We start from the raw sequence: 21,554 nt of genomic DNA, 5'->3' as shown, positions 1-21,554 counted from the left end.
ATAGTCAGGATTTGTACAATGAATACATATAGGTCTGGATCCCGCGTATGAAAAAAAATTTGATTAATAGCAAGCTGAAATTTTGTTAATAGCTTAAGGGTATCTAGAACAGACTTAAACTCTCCGAACAAAGATTAAACTCTCATGCAAAAATCAGACTGCTATTTATCACCTGTCATAATTCCTGTCATTTGACATATTCTACATGTTCCACTCATTAAAACGCCCATTTGGTGATAAATAGCAGTCTGATTTTTGCATGAGAGTTTAATCTCTGTTCGGAGAGTTTAAGTCTGTTCTGTCGGACAAAAGAAATGTGCCGTTTTCGTAGTCTGACCGTTCCAAATTTTTAACCTGTTCCACAATTAAAACTGACCCTGTTCCAGTGTTCCCATATATCAAAGTTTATCCGACTAGACAACCTTAAGCTATTAACAAATTTTCAGCTTGCTATTAATCAACTTTTTTTCATACGCGGGATCCAGAGTTAATATTACAATTAAGTGGGTAGGTTTGTGTAGGTACAATATTTAAGTTAAAATTAATTTCAGTAATTAGAGTTTTTGAGATTTTGAGGTTGCTTATATGAATTAATGCTTGTAGAATCGAAAACAGTTCTCCAGAGAAGATACTGCTAGTAGATGATAGTTTAAATTGCAATATTGGATTTAGAGTGACAATTGCTGATTTGGATGCGTCTGTATAGATGTGATAATGATCGGAAAAACAGGAAAGTTTGTTAAGTGGCTCTTGGTTTATTATTTTGTGAGGAGTTTAACACTTATTATATTTGGTGAGAGTTAGATCACATTGTACAGGGGGTATTGTCATTGTGCATGATGGAAATACAGCCGTAATTGAGTTATCAAAGAGTTTTGGAAACAATACTATAAGAGGATAGATACCTTCGAATTCTCTAGTAGAATGGTGGGTCTGTTCGAGTTTTTTAATATAAATGTCTTTAAAACGGTCACCAATTGTATTATGAAGAAATGTATGTGATTTTATTGATTAATTGCTTGATACATCAGCTAACGATAGATACATTCTCCTAAACTTCAAAGGTGGTTCACCAGTTAAACATTGTAAACTTTCAACAGGGCTAGTACGAAAAGCTCCAATGGTTATTCTTAATCCTGTATTCTGTATATAGATTACAGCTGAGCAAGTAATGTCTTCTTGGCAGAAGCGTAAACTATTTAACCACAATTAATCTTTGATCGTATATGTAAATGATTTGTAAATATGAATAAAGCTTTTAAAATCTGATCCCCAATTGTTGTTACACAGAGTTCGCAATAAGTTCAGACCAGTTTGGCCACTTTTCTTAAATTACAGGGTTATTCACTATATTTTGACCCCCTGTAAACTGCTTTATTTACAGAATTAGAAAAAAAGGTAAATACCAAAAGTTATTCGATTTTTAACTTATGATTTTTTGACATATATATCATACTAGTGACGTCATCCATATGGGCGTGATGACGTAATCGATTATTCTGCTAAATGAGAATAGGGATCGTGTGCTAGCTGATTTGAAAGGTTATTCAATTCTCTATTCATTAATATAAACATTAAGATAATTATTTATACAGGGTGTCCAAAAAAAATGTTTAATTAAATTAATTGACAAAAAGAAAAATATATATATTTTATTTAATTTTAAATACATTTTACTGTTGTCAGAAAACAGAAATAAATGTTTATTGAACAAATAAACATTACTGTTCACTTCAATTCAATGTTGAAGCTGACACCCATCTGCCTCTTGGCAGGATGAACATTGAATTTAAGCAAGAAGCAATGTTTATTTGTGCAATAAACTTTTATTTCTGTTTTCTAACAGAAGTAGAAGATATTTTGAATTAAATAAATTACATACATTCTTCTTTTTGTGTCAATTAATTTAATTAAAAAAAATTGGACACCCTGTATAAATAAGTATCTTAATATTTATATTACTGAATAGAGAATTGAATAACTTTCAAATGAGCTAGCACACGACCCCTATTCTCATTTAAAAAAAATAGTCGAATACGTCATCACGCCCAGATGGATGGTCAAAATATAGTGAATAACCCTCTACATAATGTGCATTTTCCAAGAGAGCATTTTATCGAAAAACATTCCTAAAAATTTTATATGGTCAACATATTCTAAGCTAAAAATTTTATTTTTGATTAACTAATGTTTGACGTTTCGTTGATCTCTTGTGGTCAGCCACTTTAAGTAAGCTTCCTTTTTTTTTCTTTTATTTGGTTTTCAATTTTTGGCGTCCCCATTAGTTTTGTGTTTTATCTTCTCATTTTCCTTTCCAATATCCATATCGTTTTCAATATAATTATCATATAGTTTTTTATTTATTATTCCTTGTATGTCTTTCTCCTTCGTTTTTGATGCTAGTCTAAATCTATAAAGAAAAGAGATCGATTGACTCATTGTTTAGTTTATCTGTAGGATAACTTCTTGATTTTATGTTTTCATCTTCATTACATTTTATTTTTATTAGATTGTTGTGATTGTTCTTTCTTATGTATATTCATGATCTCACCAAATAGTGGACTGATCCACATGTGATTCCTCTATATACCCTCGTTTCTTCAACCTTAAACATCGACTCCTTTTTAACACTTATATTATAATAAATAATTTCGTTGTGAATCGAAACAAGAGCAGTTTTACTTTAGTTAGTTTAGAGAGCGCCAAAAGTGCTCTAACCAGTTTCAACTCTTGTTAGAGTTTCTTCAGAGAGCACATATTTGATTCTCTCTAAACAACTAAAATCATGGCTTGATCCACAAACGAAAGATTATCATTATATGGATGCCGTGGAGACATCTGCTAAAGACTAACAAAAGTTTAACTTTTAATATTAACAATACCAAAAATAAAACTTTATCAAAACTAATCTTCTGGTTACACCATTTGTGGCTTCTAAAATTTGCAAGCCAACGAATCGCCGGAGCAAAAAAAGCCGAGGGAGATCTATCAAGTTGCATCTCACAACTACTTATATTATAGTTTTTTCTGTTTCCTTTAGGTATTTGCTTGTTAAATTCTTCCACACACTTTTTTATTTATCAAATATAAAATTCCTATGTAAGATAATAGGATCTCAAATGATAAATTTGACAAGATATTCCCCGCAAAAAAATATTAACTCAGGAGGGAAAAAATGAAAACTAATTTAAATACATTTCTCCAACCGGAGATACATTTATTCAAAATCCTTCACAGGCGTGCCAATTAATATCAAAAGAGTTCCACCCTTCGCTTTAACAATTTGATGACTCCCCTTGTTTGGAGAATTCTAGAAAGAGAACAACCCCCTAAATCAATTTTCCTCCGGTATTTCCGAACGAACGTTTATAATTTGTTTATATTTTTAGGGATGCGTTTTATGATTTCGGGTTTTTTTATCAAGAATTTTCCTGATTAAATTTTGCTGGTAGTCCGGGGAGTATGGGATGTTAATTACATTTTAAGAAATTTTTCATAGTTAATCATGTTATTGCTAACTCTTTCTTTTACTATCGCTAAGCAGATTTTGCTGCATTCTATGAATGCATTTGTTAGACAATTTGTTTCATTTATTAGGATTAGGACTTAAATTTAGAACTTTCTAATTACCACTTTTTTTCTTGTTAGTTTCAAAATGTACATAAAATGTCACATTTTTGAGGCATTAGCGCATTTTTCAGAGGAAGGAAATTTATTTTTGTTTTTTTTTATTGAGGGGGTAAGTGTAAGCTTAAGTTTAAGTTTGTGGGATCGCCACGCTTGTTCACCGGTCGCCATCTTATAAAAAAGGTGCAAATTTCTCGCACTGCATCTTGTGAACTAGCAACTACACAGAAAATTTTATGAGACTTTATTTGTAACAAATTAAATTGTTTACAACTTTCGATTACCTTTTATTTTAAAATGGAAAATAAAAAGGGTATGTAGGGTTTAAGGTTTAAGGGTTTAACAAAAGGATTTTTGTGCTAAGAATTCTTAGACAAAATTTCTTTTGGGTCTTTTTTGTGGTCAGTTTACAATAAATTGACACCAGGATGATATGGAGGGTTTTTTAATAAATAATTTCACTACAAATTTGTTTAATTTTATTAGTTTATCTAGGTTTTACAGCGCTCCGAAATTTACTTGAATACTCGTAAGGTTATAATAAAAATGAACCATATACTTTTGTGTTCATATATTTTAATCATTTTATTAACATTCCCATGTTATTATTAATTTATGACTCTGGAGTAGACTCTGAAGGCGCGTTTTTGAAGTTATACTTCTTTACGCGCGCTATGAGGGTGAATTTTTATATGTTAAAACCTACGATCCCGGCGCATGCGCATTATAACTTTGTTCTGATTGGATGTTCAAATGACATGTCAAAAATTATCCAATATGGCAGCTGTAGCGCAGCTGTGGTTTGGACGGTTGACGGTTTGGTTATGTATGGTTGTTGCGTTTTAAAATTTGTGGGAAGAGAAACAACAAAGGTTAGTTAATAGTTATACTGCCTTTTTAAATAGTTTTCATATTATATTTTTGAAGTTATACTTCAAAATGTTTTAATTTATGTATGTATCAGTCCAGAAAAGGTGTGGAAAGAATATATTAGTGTTTTTAAATATATTTTTCTACAAACGTGTTAAAAATGCAATTTTTAGGACTCCATAGGAGCGTTAAAAATGCTACTTTAAGGCACTAGTGCTTTAAAATTTTTAAGGCACTGCAGTTAAAAGTGAATTGTCAAATTGTGAAACGTCAAAATATTTATATTTCATTTATTAACATTAATATTAATAATAAAACTTGCGCAATTTGGAAAAGGTGGTTTAAAAGGTTTTTTATTATAATTTTGTGTCTTTGGATGTGTCTTCCTTGGGCGTAAAATAATAAAACATCTATTTTTATATTTCACTTGTTACCGTGATGTATAATTATGTATATCTGAAAGGTAAGTTGCATGCGGCTTGATGGCCTTGTTGGTAGAGCATTGGACCAGTGATCAAAAAATCGCGAGATTGCGGGTTCAAATCTCGGACGATTCATATTTTTTCTTTTTTTTTAATATTTGGCATTGTTAATTTTTGGTTCATTTTTGGTAATTATTGTTAATTTTTTGTATTGTAACTGTTAAGTAGGTATATTTATTTCGTTGAAATTATATTATAATAGAAGTATAACTTCTTACGTGCGTACAAAGTACACACACATTCTTTTTTTTACGTGGTATCCCCAGTAGGTCTATTCCACGGACAATTTCTAGGCGAGATAGTATTGATATTGAGCATAATTTTAACACGTTAAGCGCAAGACACAATATTGAAAAATTGCCCCCCAGGCCAAGGCATTTCATCATAGCAGCTTCGTCAATACACAGCGGCCCCTAGTGACCTCCATGTCGTATGGGGAACGTCCTACATCGGTCCTACACGTTAAGCGCCATGGCGCCTAACGTGTTACAGATATTTAAAAAGTTATTTTTCAGCTATTGTTTCAGACGAACTACACAGAGACGTTCAAAAGAATTATAAGATGCGAAGAAGCCTAATGACGAAAGAGGAGTAGATATTAATAAGATTATTGAAATCATATTTTTTACAAAATGGTCCAACTGCTTAACATAATACCGTTTATTCTCATCTAACTTATGCTGTTCTCTTCTGGGGTCACTATTGTTACATTGGTAAAGTGTTTGGGCAGCAAAGAAAGTGTGTTCGTATTATATCTGACTCTGTTATAGAGTGGACTCTAGAAATTCCTTTAGAGCTTTTAAAATATTAGCTTTACCTTCTATGTATATTATGCAGAGCATAATTATCCCACTATAAACAACAGTAATCTTGTGTCAGGATTTGGCCCCCTTGAGAGGTCCTCAAATTAAAGTCCAGCTAGAATAAAAGCTCTTTTATCAATTCAAAGGCAAACATTATTAAGAGATACTTTTTAGTGAATGCCTTTATGTTTATTTAATTTGAGGAATATTTTTCTTTCAATTTTGATGATATTATGATTCTTATCTGTCTCTTATTTTTGTTAATACCTACACTTCGTTTTATGTTTTATATTTCTTTATATATTTGGATATGAACTTCTTCTCTAGAATAGCCTCAATGTGTGAAGTTGATAAAAATATGCAGAATATAATATACAGAATAATACAGAAGTTAGGTATATTTTGTTAATTTTGTATCTAATAAAGTTTTCGGTCTATTATTACTTACAAAGACATTATGTATACCTCTACAACAATTCTTACGTGCTGTTAAAAATTACGCAGTTCTTAATATGAATTTTTGGAAAAAATCGAAATTATACACATATTTTGGTGGTGTAGTACTTAGTCTAAATTTGGGCGAAGGTTCTAGGGTTCGAGTTTCTTGTCTAACTTATCGACCAAGTCTCCTTACTTCTTAGATTTATTTTTTTTTAATAAAAATTTTGGAACTTATAACAGGATTAGTTATATAAAAAGTAAACTAGAGTTTGGTTAATGTAACCAAATATATCTTAATAAACTTTGGTGTGGAAAAAACAGCGTTTTAAAGTTGTTTTCATTTGTTGTTAAGAATTTCATTGAATAAACTGCTCGTCAAAAGTTAGGGATATAGACAATTCTGCTGATTTTCATAGTTGATTTTTTCGCGAACAGACGGATTCCGCTATTTTTTTTTTATTTTAGCCTTTTCTTTAGTATTTACACAGTTGTGCAAAGGTTTACCCAAACTTATTTTTTGTACTTATACCGGGTGGAAGAAAAATATATGTTTTTCTTGTGTTAAGTTTGAGACACCATGTAGGGAGAACGAGGTACAAAGGTGAGTATACATTAGAATAATATTGTAGTCTTGTTTTGTGAACATGCTGTTGTTTGAATGTACCTGATATCTTTAGAAACAAAAAAGAAATAGACGGTTTTGTAATTTATCATGTGTTTTAACCGAAACAAAAGTTTGAGACACCTTGTAGGGAGAAAAAGGCACAAAGGTGAGTATATCCCGATATTATGTTGTAGTCTCACATTTTTTGAATATTTTATTTTTTTAATTTCTCTGATATCTTTAATAACAAAGAAACTAGACGGTATTACTCTTTAATATGTTTTTCTATGTTTCACATGTGTGATGTGATGCATGTCGTCAGTTAAAACACATATTAAAGAGTAATATCGTCTAGTTTCTTTGTTATTAAAGATATCAGAGAAATTAAAAAAATAAAATACTTATTCACAAAATATGAGACTACAACAAAATATCGAGATATACTCACCTTTGTGCCTTTTTCTCCCTACAAGGTGTCTCAAACTTTTGTTTCGGTTAAAACACATGTTAAATTACAAAACCGTCTATTTTCTTTATTTCTAAAGATATCAGGGACATTCAAAAACAAAATGTTCACAAATCATAAGACTACAATACGATTTCGATATATACTCCCATTTGTACCTCGTCCTCCCTACAGGACGTCTCAAACTTAACATAAGAAAAACATTTCTTTTCTTCCACCCGGTATAAGTACAAAAAACAAGTTTCTGTGTAAATACTAAAGAAAAGTCTAAAATAATAAAAAAAAATTAGCGGAATCCGTTAATCTGTTCACGAAAAAATCTACTATAAAAATTCAGCAGAATTTTCTATATCCTTAACTTTTGACGAGCAGTTTATTAGATATAGGTAAGTATACATAACAAGGAATAATATTTATGTTAGTGACTATTTTACATATTTTTTAAGCAAACACTACTTGGATGCCTCCCGGTGAGGAGATTAAGTCGAAATTTTTAAGAAACTTGAGTTTGGTTAGTAGTAACTAAATAGGTATGATGTAAACAATAAATAAAATACTTCTGCCTTTATCACATCACTCACGACATTAAAGTTCTGCCAACGTGTTCTGAATTAAACTTTTTAAACCACATTATTTTTGGACAAATTTTGTGCTCATAAAATATCAAAATCTGGAGTCACCCTGTACCTATATAAACAATTTTAGCATTTTTGTAATTATAGTAGTCGTGTTTACAGCACCTATTTCCTCATATATACCCTATTCCACGAATATACAACTGTTTTGAATTATCGCGACAACGAATATTTTACTGTTGTTCTGAAGCTATTTATTTATTTGTTGAATCTTTTACTGTGCAAAATATGAAGAACGAAAGTAATTTGCAAATTACATTGTTGTTTATTGGAATAATTATTAGAGCACTTTATTTTCGTACTTTGTATGTTGGATACTAAAATATTAGTTGTCGCGATTATCCAAACCAGTCGTATATTCGTGGAATAGCCTAGAGCCATTAAACTAAACTTCGAACTTGTTTCAGAAGCTTTGGGGCCAAATGCTCAATATGTACCAGAGGCATATCGTCCAGTGACTGGGTGCGAAAAGCCAGAGACCATGTATACCACTTAGCATGCTTCGCTTGCGCCGCATGCCACCGGCAGTTATCCACGGGAGAAGAATTCGCTCTTCACGAAGAAAGAGTTCTCTGTAAAGCACATTACCTCGAAATTCTAGACGGAGGGACTACGTCGTCGGACGGTAAGGACTTTTGTTGTTCACATTTTACTTAAAATATGTATCAATATAATATTCAACTCTATAAATTAACGAACATTTTGTATAACAAAATTCACCATTTTGCCAAGATTTTCCTAGAAGTATCTCTGTCATATTCTCTATGCATTTTAAGGATTAGAATAGGCCTAATAATTATGTATTATTCAATAATTCACCACGCCATCCTATTCACCACCCAATCTCTATTCTTTAATAATTTCTTCTAGTTTTTTCTATCAATTTCCGTTTGTAATTCTCTTATTCTTTAACCATCATTTGTCATCATCATCATCATCCCCTTTTCCTTCCCAAGTTGAAATAGGCCTTCTCTAATTCCCTCCAGTTCTGTCTTTCTTGATCTTCCTACGGGCAATTTCCAGCGGTTCTTTTGACATCATATAGGTGGTCTACATCTGCTTCTTCTTTCTGCTCGTGGTCTCCACACTGTAATTTTTGGATCCACCCCCATAATTCATTATGGCCAGATTGCCCGCCCCATTCCACTTCAACCATACTATACGCTCTATGACATCTGTGACGCCTGTCTTTCTTTTTAATTTCCTCGTTTCTAACCCTGCCTCTGAAAGTCAGTACAAAAGTAATGATCACAGCACATACCCCCCAGGGTGAAATGTATTGTGGTAATGATCGTTCTATTCTTCTTTGGCTATTAGTTTGGATGCTGTGGCCTGGGTTCTTAAGGAAAGTCTTTCCGCACCGTAAGTCATGACTGGAAGCACACATTGGTCGAACATCTTCTTTTCCAAATAATTTAATATGTTGCTCTTAATAATGTCTGATAGAGCTCCATTTGTGGCGCATGCTAAATTGATTCTTCTCTTCTCTTCAGCAGTTTGATTGTCCCTGGCAATTTGGTTGCGACCAATTGCTTAATTGGTCGGTCGGTTGTATTGGATGGATTTGTCTATAACCCTTTTTATGCAGTGAAGTTGGTCGTTGGTGCCAAAGTTTTTCCTAAAACCTGCCTATTCTCCAAGTTCGTAAAAATCTAATTTTGTTTCCAGTATATTTGTTATTATGCTTGTGAATAGCTTGTATAGACGGTTTAAGACTTATGGGTCGGTAATTCTCGAGGTATGCTGGATCGCCCTTATTGAGTAATAAAATGGTAAGTGCACTACGCAATGTTGTAGAAGTTTCACTTCGGTGCAGATATTTGTTACACAGTTACTTTATATTTTCTAGAAGTCTGTCTCCTCCAATCTCTACCTACGGCTTCTATAACTATATTGTCTTCTCCCGGAGCTTTATTTCTGCTCAATTTCTTCAGTGCGCTTCTTATTTCCACTTCCACTTACACTCAGTCCTGGATCCAGAAATTTTTTGTGGGAGGAAAATTTTTTGGGAGGTTCTCAATTATTTTTTGGGTGGACCTAATTTTTTTTTGTTTGACGGCTCTCGGTTTTTCTTTTTTTAGGATTATTGAATTGATATTTATTTTTGTCTGAGGGGTCATGATCCCCGTGAAACCCCCCTTGGATCCCTCACTGCACACTTTTTTCTTCCCAAGCTCTAAATAACCAGTTTTTAAGATTCTAAAATAAAACCACGCTTCTCTTTTTATTTCGACACGCTCCTTCTTCAATATATCTGTTTGTTTAAGAAGTTTACGTGGTAGCTCTAACTCCTTACATTTGTAGATGGTTGTGACGCCGAGGGATACCACAAGAACAAGGCGAAACGAGTCCGAACCACGTTCACGGAAGAACAGCTGCAAGTGCTGCAAGCAAATTTTCAGCTGGACTCCAACCCCGATGGCCAGGACCTGGAGAGGATCGCCCAAATTACGGGACTTAGCAAACGAGTCACGCAAGTTTGGTTTCAAAACTCTCGGGCTCGGCAAAAGAAACACATGCATACCGGGAAGGTTAAAAATCAATGTAAGTATTTCGATTTTTGATTGAATAATTGGGATTACGACCACTTCCACAACCAGTTAATCCATCCACAGCTTGTCATGAGACAGGCACTTCTATAAAGTATTCAGATACACATGATTTTAATTCTATATTAATATTACACCCCTTAAAAATTAAACGTAATGTCTATGTTTCAGTAATGAGTCATTTTTTCCGTAACATTAAAAACTATATTTATTAAAATGAATAAAATTTTGTCAATTGCTATTTGGAGTTTTGGTAGCTTGAAGTGAAATAATGCTTCGTTATCATCATTCTAGCTTTATAACTTAAGAATGTCTCTTTAACCGTACTTATCTATCGCCTTCCTCCGCCAAATACGCATTTCCATATTTCTGATGTCTTCATCGAAGTTATCAAGGAACCTTATTCTGAGTCTTCATCTATTTCTCTGACTAATTAGTCTATCAAGGAAAGTTTTTCTAGCTGGATTATTTTGTTCCATACGAATCACATACCCTACCCACCTCAGGAGCAGGACGTCCTCTTCTTAGCCTTCTATCGTCCATTTTTGGACATAGACCTCTCCCAACTCCTTCAATCGATCTTTATCGTGAGCAAGATAGTTCCAATTTGTTAGGGCTATTGTTTTTATGTCATCTTCTTCTTCTTATTCACGTGCCATATCAGAAGTATCCGACGTTGGCGATCACCATTGCGAAGGCCTCTCGATCTTCTGCAATATGGAATAATTGTCCTGAATTTGATATCAATCTTTTTTAACCAAGAAACCTGTTTTCTTCCTACACCTCTACGGCCCTCTATTTTGCCTTTAAGGATCAGTTGTAATATTTTATATCGACTTCCCCTCACTATATGTCCCAGATAAGACATTTTTCGATGTTTAACAGTCTTTAGCAGTTCTCTATCTTTGTTGACCCTCTTTAGTACTTCTTCATTAGTTTTTCTTGCTGTCCAGGATATCTTCAGCATCCGTCTATGAATCCACATTTCCAATGCTTCAATTCTGTTCATGATCGATACTTTTAGCGTCCACATTTCTGCACTATACAAAAGTACGGACCAAACATAGCACTTAACCATTCATTATTTGTCTTAGTTCTAAACTGAGATGATTATTGCAAAGAAATGACTTCATTTTCATAAAAGTAGTTTTAGTCATTGATATTCTACGTTTTATTTCTATGTCTGGATCTACATAGTTGGTCCGTTATCACAGTTACCAAATATGTCATTTTGTGAACTTTCTCAACTTGGACTCCGTTTAATTGAAGCATTGCATCGGGATGTGGGTCACGACTAAACACTAAAAATTTGGTTTTGTTTGTGTTTATTTTAATGCCCATTTCCTCTCCTACCTCGTGAATACGATCAAGCAGAATTTGGAGACCTTCAATATTATCTGACAGAATTACTGTATCGTCTGCATATCTAATCACATTAAGTAGTTCCCCGTTGATTTTTATTCCATATGGCTGTCTCTCAAGTGCCTTTTTAAATAACTGGTCCGAGTAAACATTGAATTGTCTGGCTCCTCGTTGTATGGAGATTTGATCGGTGTAGTTATCTCCAATTTTTACGATAGCAGTTTGATTCCAGTACAAATTTTTAATGACACGAATATCTTTGTCATCTATTCCGATAGTTTTCAGTATTTGCATTAATTTTACATGCTGTACTTTATCGAATGCCTTTTTGAAGTCCACGAAACATGCAAATACATCTTTTCTTTAGTCACGGCATTTTTGTAGGATGTTAGGATGTTAAGCGCAAAAAGTGCCTCCCTGGTTCCCATAGCATTTCTAAAACCAATTTGGGTATCTTCGAAATCTTCTTCGCATTTGCGTCTGTGAAGTATTCTTAGGAAAATCTTAAGAGGCTCATTAGGCTAATTAATCGATTTTCTGAGCATTTTCTCGCATTGTGGTTTTTAGGTATTGCGACAAAGATGGATTTGAGCCAATCTGTGAGAATCACTCCCGTGTTATATATTGAATTAAAAAGTATTACTACTACTTTTATGTTATCATCCTCTATTAGTTTCAGCAACTCAGTTGGTGTATCATCTGGTCCACAAGCTTTTCAAATTTTAGCATTATTTATAGCGTGTTCTACCTTGCATTTCATAATTTCTGGGCAGTCAGTACAGTTTTGGTAGAATTCGGCAATATTATTCCTGTCATCTTCAAATAACTCTGATATATACAGCTGCCATTCTTTTCTTACTTCGTGCTCATTTACAATAATTTTGTTATTATTGTCAACGAGTAGGTACAGAGGGAACTCGTTTTTTAAATATGTTACTTATTTCTTTTAGTTTTTTTGTGCACATTAAATAAGTCGTGTCTAGATATCACAACCTCCATTTCGTCGCACCTTTCTCTCATCCATTCTTCTTAGGCTAATTTGATCTCCTTTTTTATTCTTCTTTGCAGGTGTCTATATTCTGTCTCGTTAGGTTTTATCAGTCGACGTTGTTCCATCAATTTCAAGATGTCGTCTGTTATCCATTTATTTTTCTTGATTAAGTTTTTTCTATAATCATTGTTTGTGGAGATTTCGTTAACTTGGTTTTTAAATTCACTCCATAGTTCTTCTGGATCTTCTAGTTGTTCTCCGATGTTTTTTTTCTACTGTTAAATTCTTTTTTAATGTTATGTTTTATGTTTATATCGTTAAAGTTAAGTACATTGGTTTTTGTCGCTGAATTCGTTTCATCGCTTATGTCATCTACACATCTCATATGTGGTCTTCCTCTTGGTCGTTTACTTTGGTAAGGTCTCCAATATTGTATTGTGGCCTTCCAACGTTGGTCTTTTTATCTAGCAGTGTCGCCTGAGAAGGTCCATTTAAGTTTGGCAATTTCTGTTATGATATCCTCGGCTATTGTTTTTTGAGATTTTACCCAGTCGTTCCTTCTTTTTTATCAGGCAGTCATATACCTAGCATTGATCTTTCCATAGCTCTTTCTGTTGTGACTAGTTTATTCATATTGGCTTTGTTGGAATCCAGGTTTGATATTTATATGTACTTAATGATAAAAAGGATTGCGGTTATTAAGTACCTATCCAACTAAGTTTTCCAAATCCTGTCAATGCCAGTCTTACTCTTCTAGTGATTTTTGGGTTCTCTTTATCAAATTTCAGAATTTGGCCTAAACGTTGATATATTCCATGACTTGTTCTATCTCAATGCCATTTATATAGGTACGTCTGGTGTTTGTCATTGTTTTTGTTTTTGTTTTTGTCATATTTGTTTTTAGGCCGACGTATTGGGAGCTGTCTGCAAGCCAAGCTCCTCAATCATAATTTGTAGTTCCTCGATTATACCTACTCGATATAATCACGATATCGTCAGCGAATCTGAGGTGTTTTAATTTGTTGCCATTAACGTTAATGCCATATATTCAACAATTTGTAGTTTGGAAGAACCTAGCCCTAGCCCTGGAAAAGGTCTTAGTTAGTTTTGTTGAATGTACCAAAGTTTGAATTTCTATTAAACCAAAATTAACGATTTTTTTCTTGTTTCAGTGCACAGTAGGGAAGATAACAACTTTAATAGGCATATAAATCTACATTTGACGTATTCCTTACAAAATAGCGGACACAATCACAAACCTTCTTCAATATATTCACAAACCGGAAACGAATTAGGTCAGTACTCGTTTGTGTTTCAGATTAAACTATATTTTAACGGGTAGTTCTTTCGGACTACTGACTCAGTAAAACACAGCAGAACACAGGTTCCATTAAAATAAAATATATATTCTTCTTCTTTCAAAATAAAATAATAAAATAAAACAATATTCTGGTCTTCGCCGAAGAAAGCTCCCTTGGCGGTTGTCTGTAAAAGAAAAAAAAACAAAATTGTATTTACATACTACTATCAAAATGCAGTAACAATGTTAGTATACTACAAGAAGCAATCTCGCTATTCCTCAACACGGAATCAAAATATCAACAATCACACACCGACTCATACAACGACTCGACCTACAGCTGGAGAAGGTCGATCGCTCTATGCGCTACCACCAACGAAGCAATCCTTCAATGCAGGACCGCTCCATAGCAGGCTTCGACTCAATACGTCGCATCCCAATTGACTAATGGTAGGGGAGCAAAGTATGCTAAATGTGCAGTCACTCGAGCGCTTTGGAGACCTATTGGGTTGTGAAGAGTAGGTCCTAAAACCAAAAAAAGTTAAGTAACATTTTCCGTTTTAGTGGGCGCTTGCAATTTTTTTATTTAATTTTCCATTTCCAACAATCGTTTTTTCCGATTATAACGCCATCTATGCATAATTCGAAAATATGTTTCGAATAAAAGTTACTTATTTTTTCGTAAGGAATCCAAATCTGCAATAAAAATGGGGCTCCTATTTAAGATTTTAAAGTAACCCCCCACCCCACCACCGTGGGGGTCGTGTTTGGTGCCATTCGATAGATTTTTTAAAAATATTAAATTAGTGTATTTTACAGTTTTTCGATCTGATGTTCATTTCGCGAAATATCGCGGGATTCGTATTTAAAATATTAAATTTACCCCCCACCCCTCTCCGTGGGAAATCGTGTTTGGTATCATTCGATCGATTTTTAAAAAATATTGAGCACATATTTTTTAGTTTTTCGATCTGTCATTCATTTCGCGAAATATTCGTTTTTTTCTTGTGAAATTTTGGGACACGCCCATTTCCTTACGCCCGGCTCAAATCGTCAGATTTTTGAAATATACACTCTTTTTCATGTACTTAACTTACCTTATCTTAATCTGACAATTTCGAGTTTTTTTAAGGATAGATTCTTTTTTTTTCGGGCCCCCCTTAACGAACTCCCCTGTGTTAAGAGCCAATATATGGTAGAGGTACCTACATCTGCAGGGTACCAGGTTTCTCCCCATATGATAATCTGACGCGCTCGAGTAACTGCAAAAATCCCCGCTTGGGCTCCCCTACCATAACTAACTCAGAACGATAGTTAATCAGGGAGTCTAGAGCTCAATGCGCTGCAAGACTCAGGTTGTTCATCGGTAGTGGTGGAATTTTCTAGTGGGACTGCGTTGGTATCGAGCGCGTTCTGTTCCTTCTGGCGGTCTGAATGCCGATCTAAAAGTCAAATCGTTACAATATATACTATAAATTATTTTTTATTTGTTCTTTAAATAATAAGAATGTACAATTACAATTAGGATTCAGGATCCCAGAAGTTTCAAACTTTTTAACAAGATTTTAAATTGTATAACCTGCAATTGGTCTATTACAATATCTTGCGCTAAATAAAGATCTTTATTACAAATAAAAGACAGATATCAATCGAGCACAATTCGTTATTAAATCTAGGGTGCTCGGATAAGTCAGAAATGGTCAAAATAGACTATAAAGGACTATTTATTTACCTTGATATCAATAGAACAAGTGAATATAATACTTGCCACTAATTTTGAAGAGAATTAGTAACATATCAAAGAAAAGTATAAAAAGAATGTCATAAACATTCATATTTTTATAAAATAATTGTACTAATAAAGTAAACCAGATAAAAGGAGAAACAAACAGGTTAAAATAATTATTCTCGAGGCTACATTATGACCAGAATCTGTCTCCTGCCTACTTTGGTCTATTTTGACCCTACAAAACAAAGTTTAGTTGAAGATGATGCATCTTCTCAGGTCCTATAAGTAGGACAATCACAATAAAGATGCACTAGAAATAAACAAACCAAATAAACAACCAAATCATAATTTACAATGTACCTAAAGTCGGAAAAAATGAAAGAATACCCACGAACGATCACATCAATCACTTATTTTGTATTTGCTATCTTTTTTGTAACAAACGTTTGTTATTTATAGAAAAAGACAGCAAATACAAAATAAGTGAATGATGTGATCGTTCAGGGGTATTCGTTTATTTTTACGACTGTATATACATTGTAAATCCCAAATCACGATTTACAAAGTTTATACATTGTAAATCATGATTCGGGAGTACTCCTCGTAACATTCTATATACTTGTCTTGGTTTATTTATTTCTAGTGCATCTTTGTAAGATGCTGACGCCAGTTTCGTCTTTTTGTCGCAATTTATCACTTCTTTTTCTTTATGTACCATGTCCTTTCAGAACATTGGTTACCATCATAGCTATCTTAATTTTATTCACTGCCACCCCGCTTGTCACTGGTTAGACATTAATTTGCGATGACAATTAATGACAAGCTGCGACAAGACGTACCCACCGATCAAGCGCCATAAACTGGCGTCTGAGCTTAGCCAGAACCTATTTTACTTCAAATCAGGCCCGAGGCACTACATAATTTTCGGACCCCTAAATATAATTTAATAATAATATTAATTAAGTTAATTAGTTTATATTGATATCAAATTTTTTAAATGTTCTAAGACCTTCTTCTTCTTCTTAACGTGCCCTATCAAGTCCTCTTGACGTTGGCGATTAACATGGCGAAACTGTATCTGTCTCGAGCTATTCTAAATTGTTGTTCTGCTTTCTTTATTCCTGTCCACTCCCGGATATTCTTGAACCAAGAGGCCAGCTTTCTACCAATTCCTCTGCATCCTTCGATTTTACCCATCATAATAAGTTGAAGAATATTATATCGGTCTCCCCTTAATACGTGTCCAAAATAGACCATCTTTCTATTTTTGATGTTATCAAGCAGCTCGCGGGCTGCATTTGCTCTCTTAAGGACTGCCACACTTGTCAGAGTAGCCGTCCATGGTATTTTCAGTGTACGTCTGTGCAGCCACATTTCAAAGGCCTCCAAACGATTAATGGTCGATATTTTTAATGTCCATGCTTCGACAACATACAAGAGGACTGACCAAATGTAACATATCATGCGCTTTCGAAGTTTAAGTTGCAAGTTATCATTACAGAAGAATGACCTCATTTTTAAAAATGTCGTGCGGGCTATCTCGATTCTACATTTTATCTCTTTATCTGGATCTAGTTGTTCAGTAATATGGCAACCAAGATATTTAAAACTGGGTACTCTTTGAATTATATGACCATCAACATATAACTGTGAATCTTGATGGGCTAAATACAAATACCACGTATTTTGTTTTTGAACAGTTTATGTTTAGGCCAAACTCTCTTACCACTGTGTCAATGACATTTAAAGGGTGTTGTAATCTATTCATTTCATCACTTAAAATAACTGTATCGTCTACATATATCTGATTGTATTTATCAGAATTCCATTAACTTTCACACCCCATTCCAAAATATGGAGCGCTTCCTTAAATATTCTATCTGAATATAAATTGAATAACAGTGGGGACAGTATACAACCCTGTCTGACATCTCTTTGTATTTTGCATATTTCTGTTGATTTTATTTTTATGCAAGCTGTCGCTGTTTGACGCCAGTATAATTTTTCTATGATTCGTACATCTTGACTATCAACTCCTTTATCCTTTAATATTTTAATTAATTTGTGATGTTGTACTCGATAAAAGGCCTTCTCATAGTCAATAAATACAGCAAAGACGTATTTCCTTTGATCTCGGCATTTCTGCAATAATACATTTAGTGCAAAGAGTGTGTCCCGGGTTCCCAGTCTATTTCTGAAGCCAAATTGTGTTTCATCCTGGTCTTCTTCACATTTATCTCTGATTCTACTGTGGATGATACGTAGAAAGATTTTCGAAGTGTGTCTCATGTGGTTCTAAGACCACAGTTGACAAATTTGAAAATTTATCTTATATAAAAATTGTTTGATGATTTTTCCGGTCCCCATTAAAATGCGGGCCCGAGGCAGGTGCCTCACTGGCCTAGTGGTAAAATAGGCCCTGAGCTTAGCTTGGGAATGGACGTAGTATAGTACCTATTTATCCATCAAAACAACAGTTTTGAGTTTATTTAATTGTAAATTTTTACTGTTTCAGATTCCTCCTTAGACGAATTATCACAAGAATCGACGATGCACTGCATGCAAAACGAAGTATAGATATAATTTTTAAGTCATAAATAGATGTTTAATATGTTACTCGAATTATAGTAAAAAATTGTAACTAGTTATCGATAAATTTGCAACATTGAATGTTATTATATTATACACACATATTTATTTTTTGCTTTAAATTTTCTTGAGTTGTGAGTTTATGTAATGAACAAGCAATTTAAACTGATGGTTGAATCAATAAATGCTTACTGTTGCCTGTATCTTCTTGTTTTACTCTCCCAATTTTGTACGTTATTTTATAACCCAGAGATCTTTCGTTTATGTTAAATTAATGACCAAATGGCCCCTAGTCCCCGGCAAGGGGTGCGAAGAATCAAAGAAGGAATCAAATAAATTACCTACGTAACAATAATAGAAGGTACAGGAATGGTATTACTAAGGTTTATGCATTACATGGAGCAGACATAGAATCCGACCACAATCCCTCAGTTGCAAATATTAAACCGAGGCTCGCTACAGCCAAAAGAAAAAACCAGAAGGCAAAAGGTATCATTAAACATTAGAAAACTTAAAAACAACGTTACAAGAGAAGCATATATAGAAGAAATAAACAATGTTAAAAAATCATGATGCCCAATTACAAGACGAGAAAGTTAAGGAATCAGTTCAAAGACAACTGAACGAAAATTTAATTTGGGAAAATATCGGTAAGAATGTCGATGAGGCCTTACATAAAATCGTAACAACAGTAAAAGAAATCTGTGTGAGAAATTTACAAGGCAGGTCAAAGCTAAAAAAGCAGGCTTGGATGACAGAAGGCATATTATGGATTTGATGGAACAACGGCGATTAGCGAAAAACAACGAAACACTTTATAACAGCATACAAAAAGAAATTCGACGTAAAATACGAGAAGCAAAGAGTCAACATCTAGCCAAACAGTGTCAAGACATTGAAGAACTTGAAAACAAATATGACACGTTTAACATGTATAAAAAAGTGAAAGAAGCGGCTGGTATCTTCAATAAGAAACAAACTGCATTGCTACAAGATGAACAGTGAAAAGTAATATTTGAAGTAGAGGACAAACTTAAAGAATGGGAAAATTACGTTACGAACCTATTCGAAGACTATAGGAGTAGTTCACCACCCGATATTACTAACTGCGACGGACCCCTAATAACACGCTCTGAGGTAATAAAAGCCTGGCTCATCATCAAAAGATGGCAGAGCGACTGGTCCTGATGAAATTCCAACTGAAATATACAAGCTTATAAATAATGCAAATAGCAATGTTTTAGAGGCTATAACCTCGTTTTTCAATACCATTTATAGCAGGGGACAACTTCCTAATGGCTGGTCTAATTCACTGTTTATAGCTCTACCTAAGAAGACAACAGCAAAAACCTGTGCTGATTATAGAACCATCAGTTTGTTAAACCATTTATTGAAAATTTTTCCGAAGGTAATACATGGTCGTATCTACAATAAATGCGAGGAATACCTGGATGACACACAGTTTGGTTTCCGTAACGGGTTTGGAACGAGAGAGGCATTGTTTGGAATGAAAGTACTTGCTCAAAGATGTCGAGATATATCTGTAGACATATACTGTTGTTTTATTGACTTCTAAAAGGCATTTGATCGTGTTAAGCACTCTATATTGATCGAAGCTCTAAAAGACATAGGCTTGGACGGCAGAGATGTTCGAATAATTGCAAATTTATATTGGAATCAAACAACATCAGTTTTAGTAGATGGTGTGGAAACACAGGCTCTTAATATTAAAAGAGGAGTACGGCAGGGATGCCTCTTGTCACCACTGCTTTTCAACGTTTACTCCGAAAGAATTTTCAGAAAAGCTCTTTCCGAAAAACAAGAAGGAATACCTACTTGTGAACGGTGAAGTCATCAATAATTTGCGATATGCGGACGATACAGTACTCCTAGCTTCTAGTCAAGAAGATCTTCAAACACTACTTGATAGTGTCGTTGAGAGTTGTAGGGAGGCAGGTCTGGATCTGAACATACGGAAAACCAAAATACTCGTAATAAGTAAACAGCAGCATATAAACCCGTCTATATATGTAAATAATACCAAACTTGAGCAAGTTGATAAAATCGTTTACCTTGGACAGCAACTAAATTGTAACGCAGAAAGTCACGGCGAAATTAGATCTAGGATAGAGCAGGCTAGAGCCGCTTTTAGAAGGATGTCCAAGGTGTTATCTAACAGAGACCTAAAATTGGCATTGAGGATCCGCCTACTTCGCTGCTACGTGTTCTCGGTCTTACTTTATGGTGTCGAGTCCTGGACTGTGAATAAAATCGATCTAAATCGCCTTGAGGCTTTCGAAATATGTGGTGCTATAGAAGAATTTTAAAGGTTTCCTGGGTGGAGAAAATTCGAAACTCCACAATACTAGAACGTCTCAACAAGACTACTGAGATCATAAAAAGCATCAAGCAGAGAAAGCTGGAGTACTTTGGACATATAATGAGAGGTCCCAAATTAAAGTTTGCTTCAAAATATTATGCAAGGAAAAATAGCAGGCAAACGCAGTCCAGGACGAAGAAGAACCTCATGGTTGAAGAACTTGCGAGATTGGTATGATGTTGATACAAGCATGCTATTTAGGGTGGCAGTGAATAAAATTAAGACAGCTATGATGGTAACCAACGTTCTGAAAGGACATGGTACATGAAGAAGAAAAAATCATGGACTACCATAAATGAATCATTTGGTGATTTGAACAACATTTTTCTTCTCCAAAATAAAACAACTACCAATAATATGAGTAAATGGTAGAAGAAATATTAGAGATGATGGAACAACGCAGGCAGTGTAAGATCAAGCAGGACCAAGTAGGGTACCGAAATTTACACAACCAAATTCGTAAAGAAATTCTAGCGGCGAAGGAGATCTGGATGAATAAAGTTTGCACCGAGGCCGAAAACCTATATAAACTAGGCCACACCTTCACCAAAAAAAAAGTCACTGCGATACACATAATGACCAAGATGAACTAATAATGGACCCCCGCAATATACTTAGTACTTGGAAAATATAACACAACAAATTTGTGTTAACGATCACTGGACACAAAAGCCACCACAACTGGGAGACCATTGGAATGGTCCAAGTATTTTGAAAGCTGAGATT

General features: G+C 34.2%; 1 protein-coding gene across 1 annotated transcript in view; it reads left to right on the top strand.

Moving 5' to 3' along the window:
• The window catches only part of LOC114329623 (LIM/homeobox protein Awh), a 188,168-nt gene extending 169,517 nt beyond the window's left edge, over positions 1-18,651 (top strand). Inside the window, exons 3-6 of the mRNA XM_028278798.2 lie at positions 8,336-8,553; positions 10,233-10,472; positions 14,003-14,125; positions 18,375-18,651. Of these exons, the coding sequence (XP_028134599.1) occupies positions 8,336-8,553; positions 10,233-10,472; positions 14,003-14,125; positions 18,375-18,436 (643 nt within the window). The 3' untranslated portion in view covers positions 18,437-18,651. The remainder of the gene's footprint in view (positions 1-8,335; positions 8,554-10,232; positions 10,473-14,002; positions 14,126-18,374) is intronic.
• Positions 18,652-21,554: the final 2,903 nt, after the last annotated feature.

This window comes from Diabrotica virgifera, chromosome 2 (genome assembly GCF_917563875.1).
Source record: "Diabrotica virgifera virgifera chromosome 2, PGI_DIABVI_V3a".
In the NCBI taxonomy this organism is placed as follows: domain Eukaryota; kingdom Metazoa; phylum Arthropoda; class Insecta; order Coleoptera; family Chrysomelidae; genus Diabrotica; species Diabrotica virgifera.
This window is presented reverse-complemented; position numbering and strand designations above follow the sequence as displayed.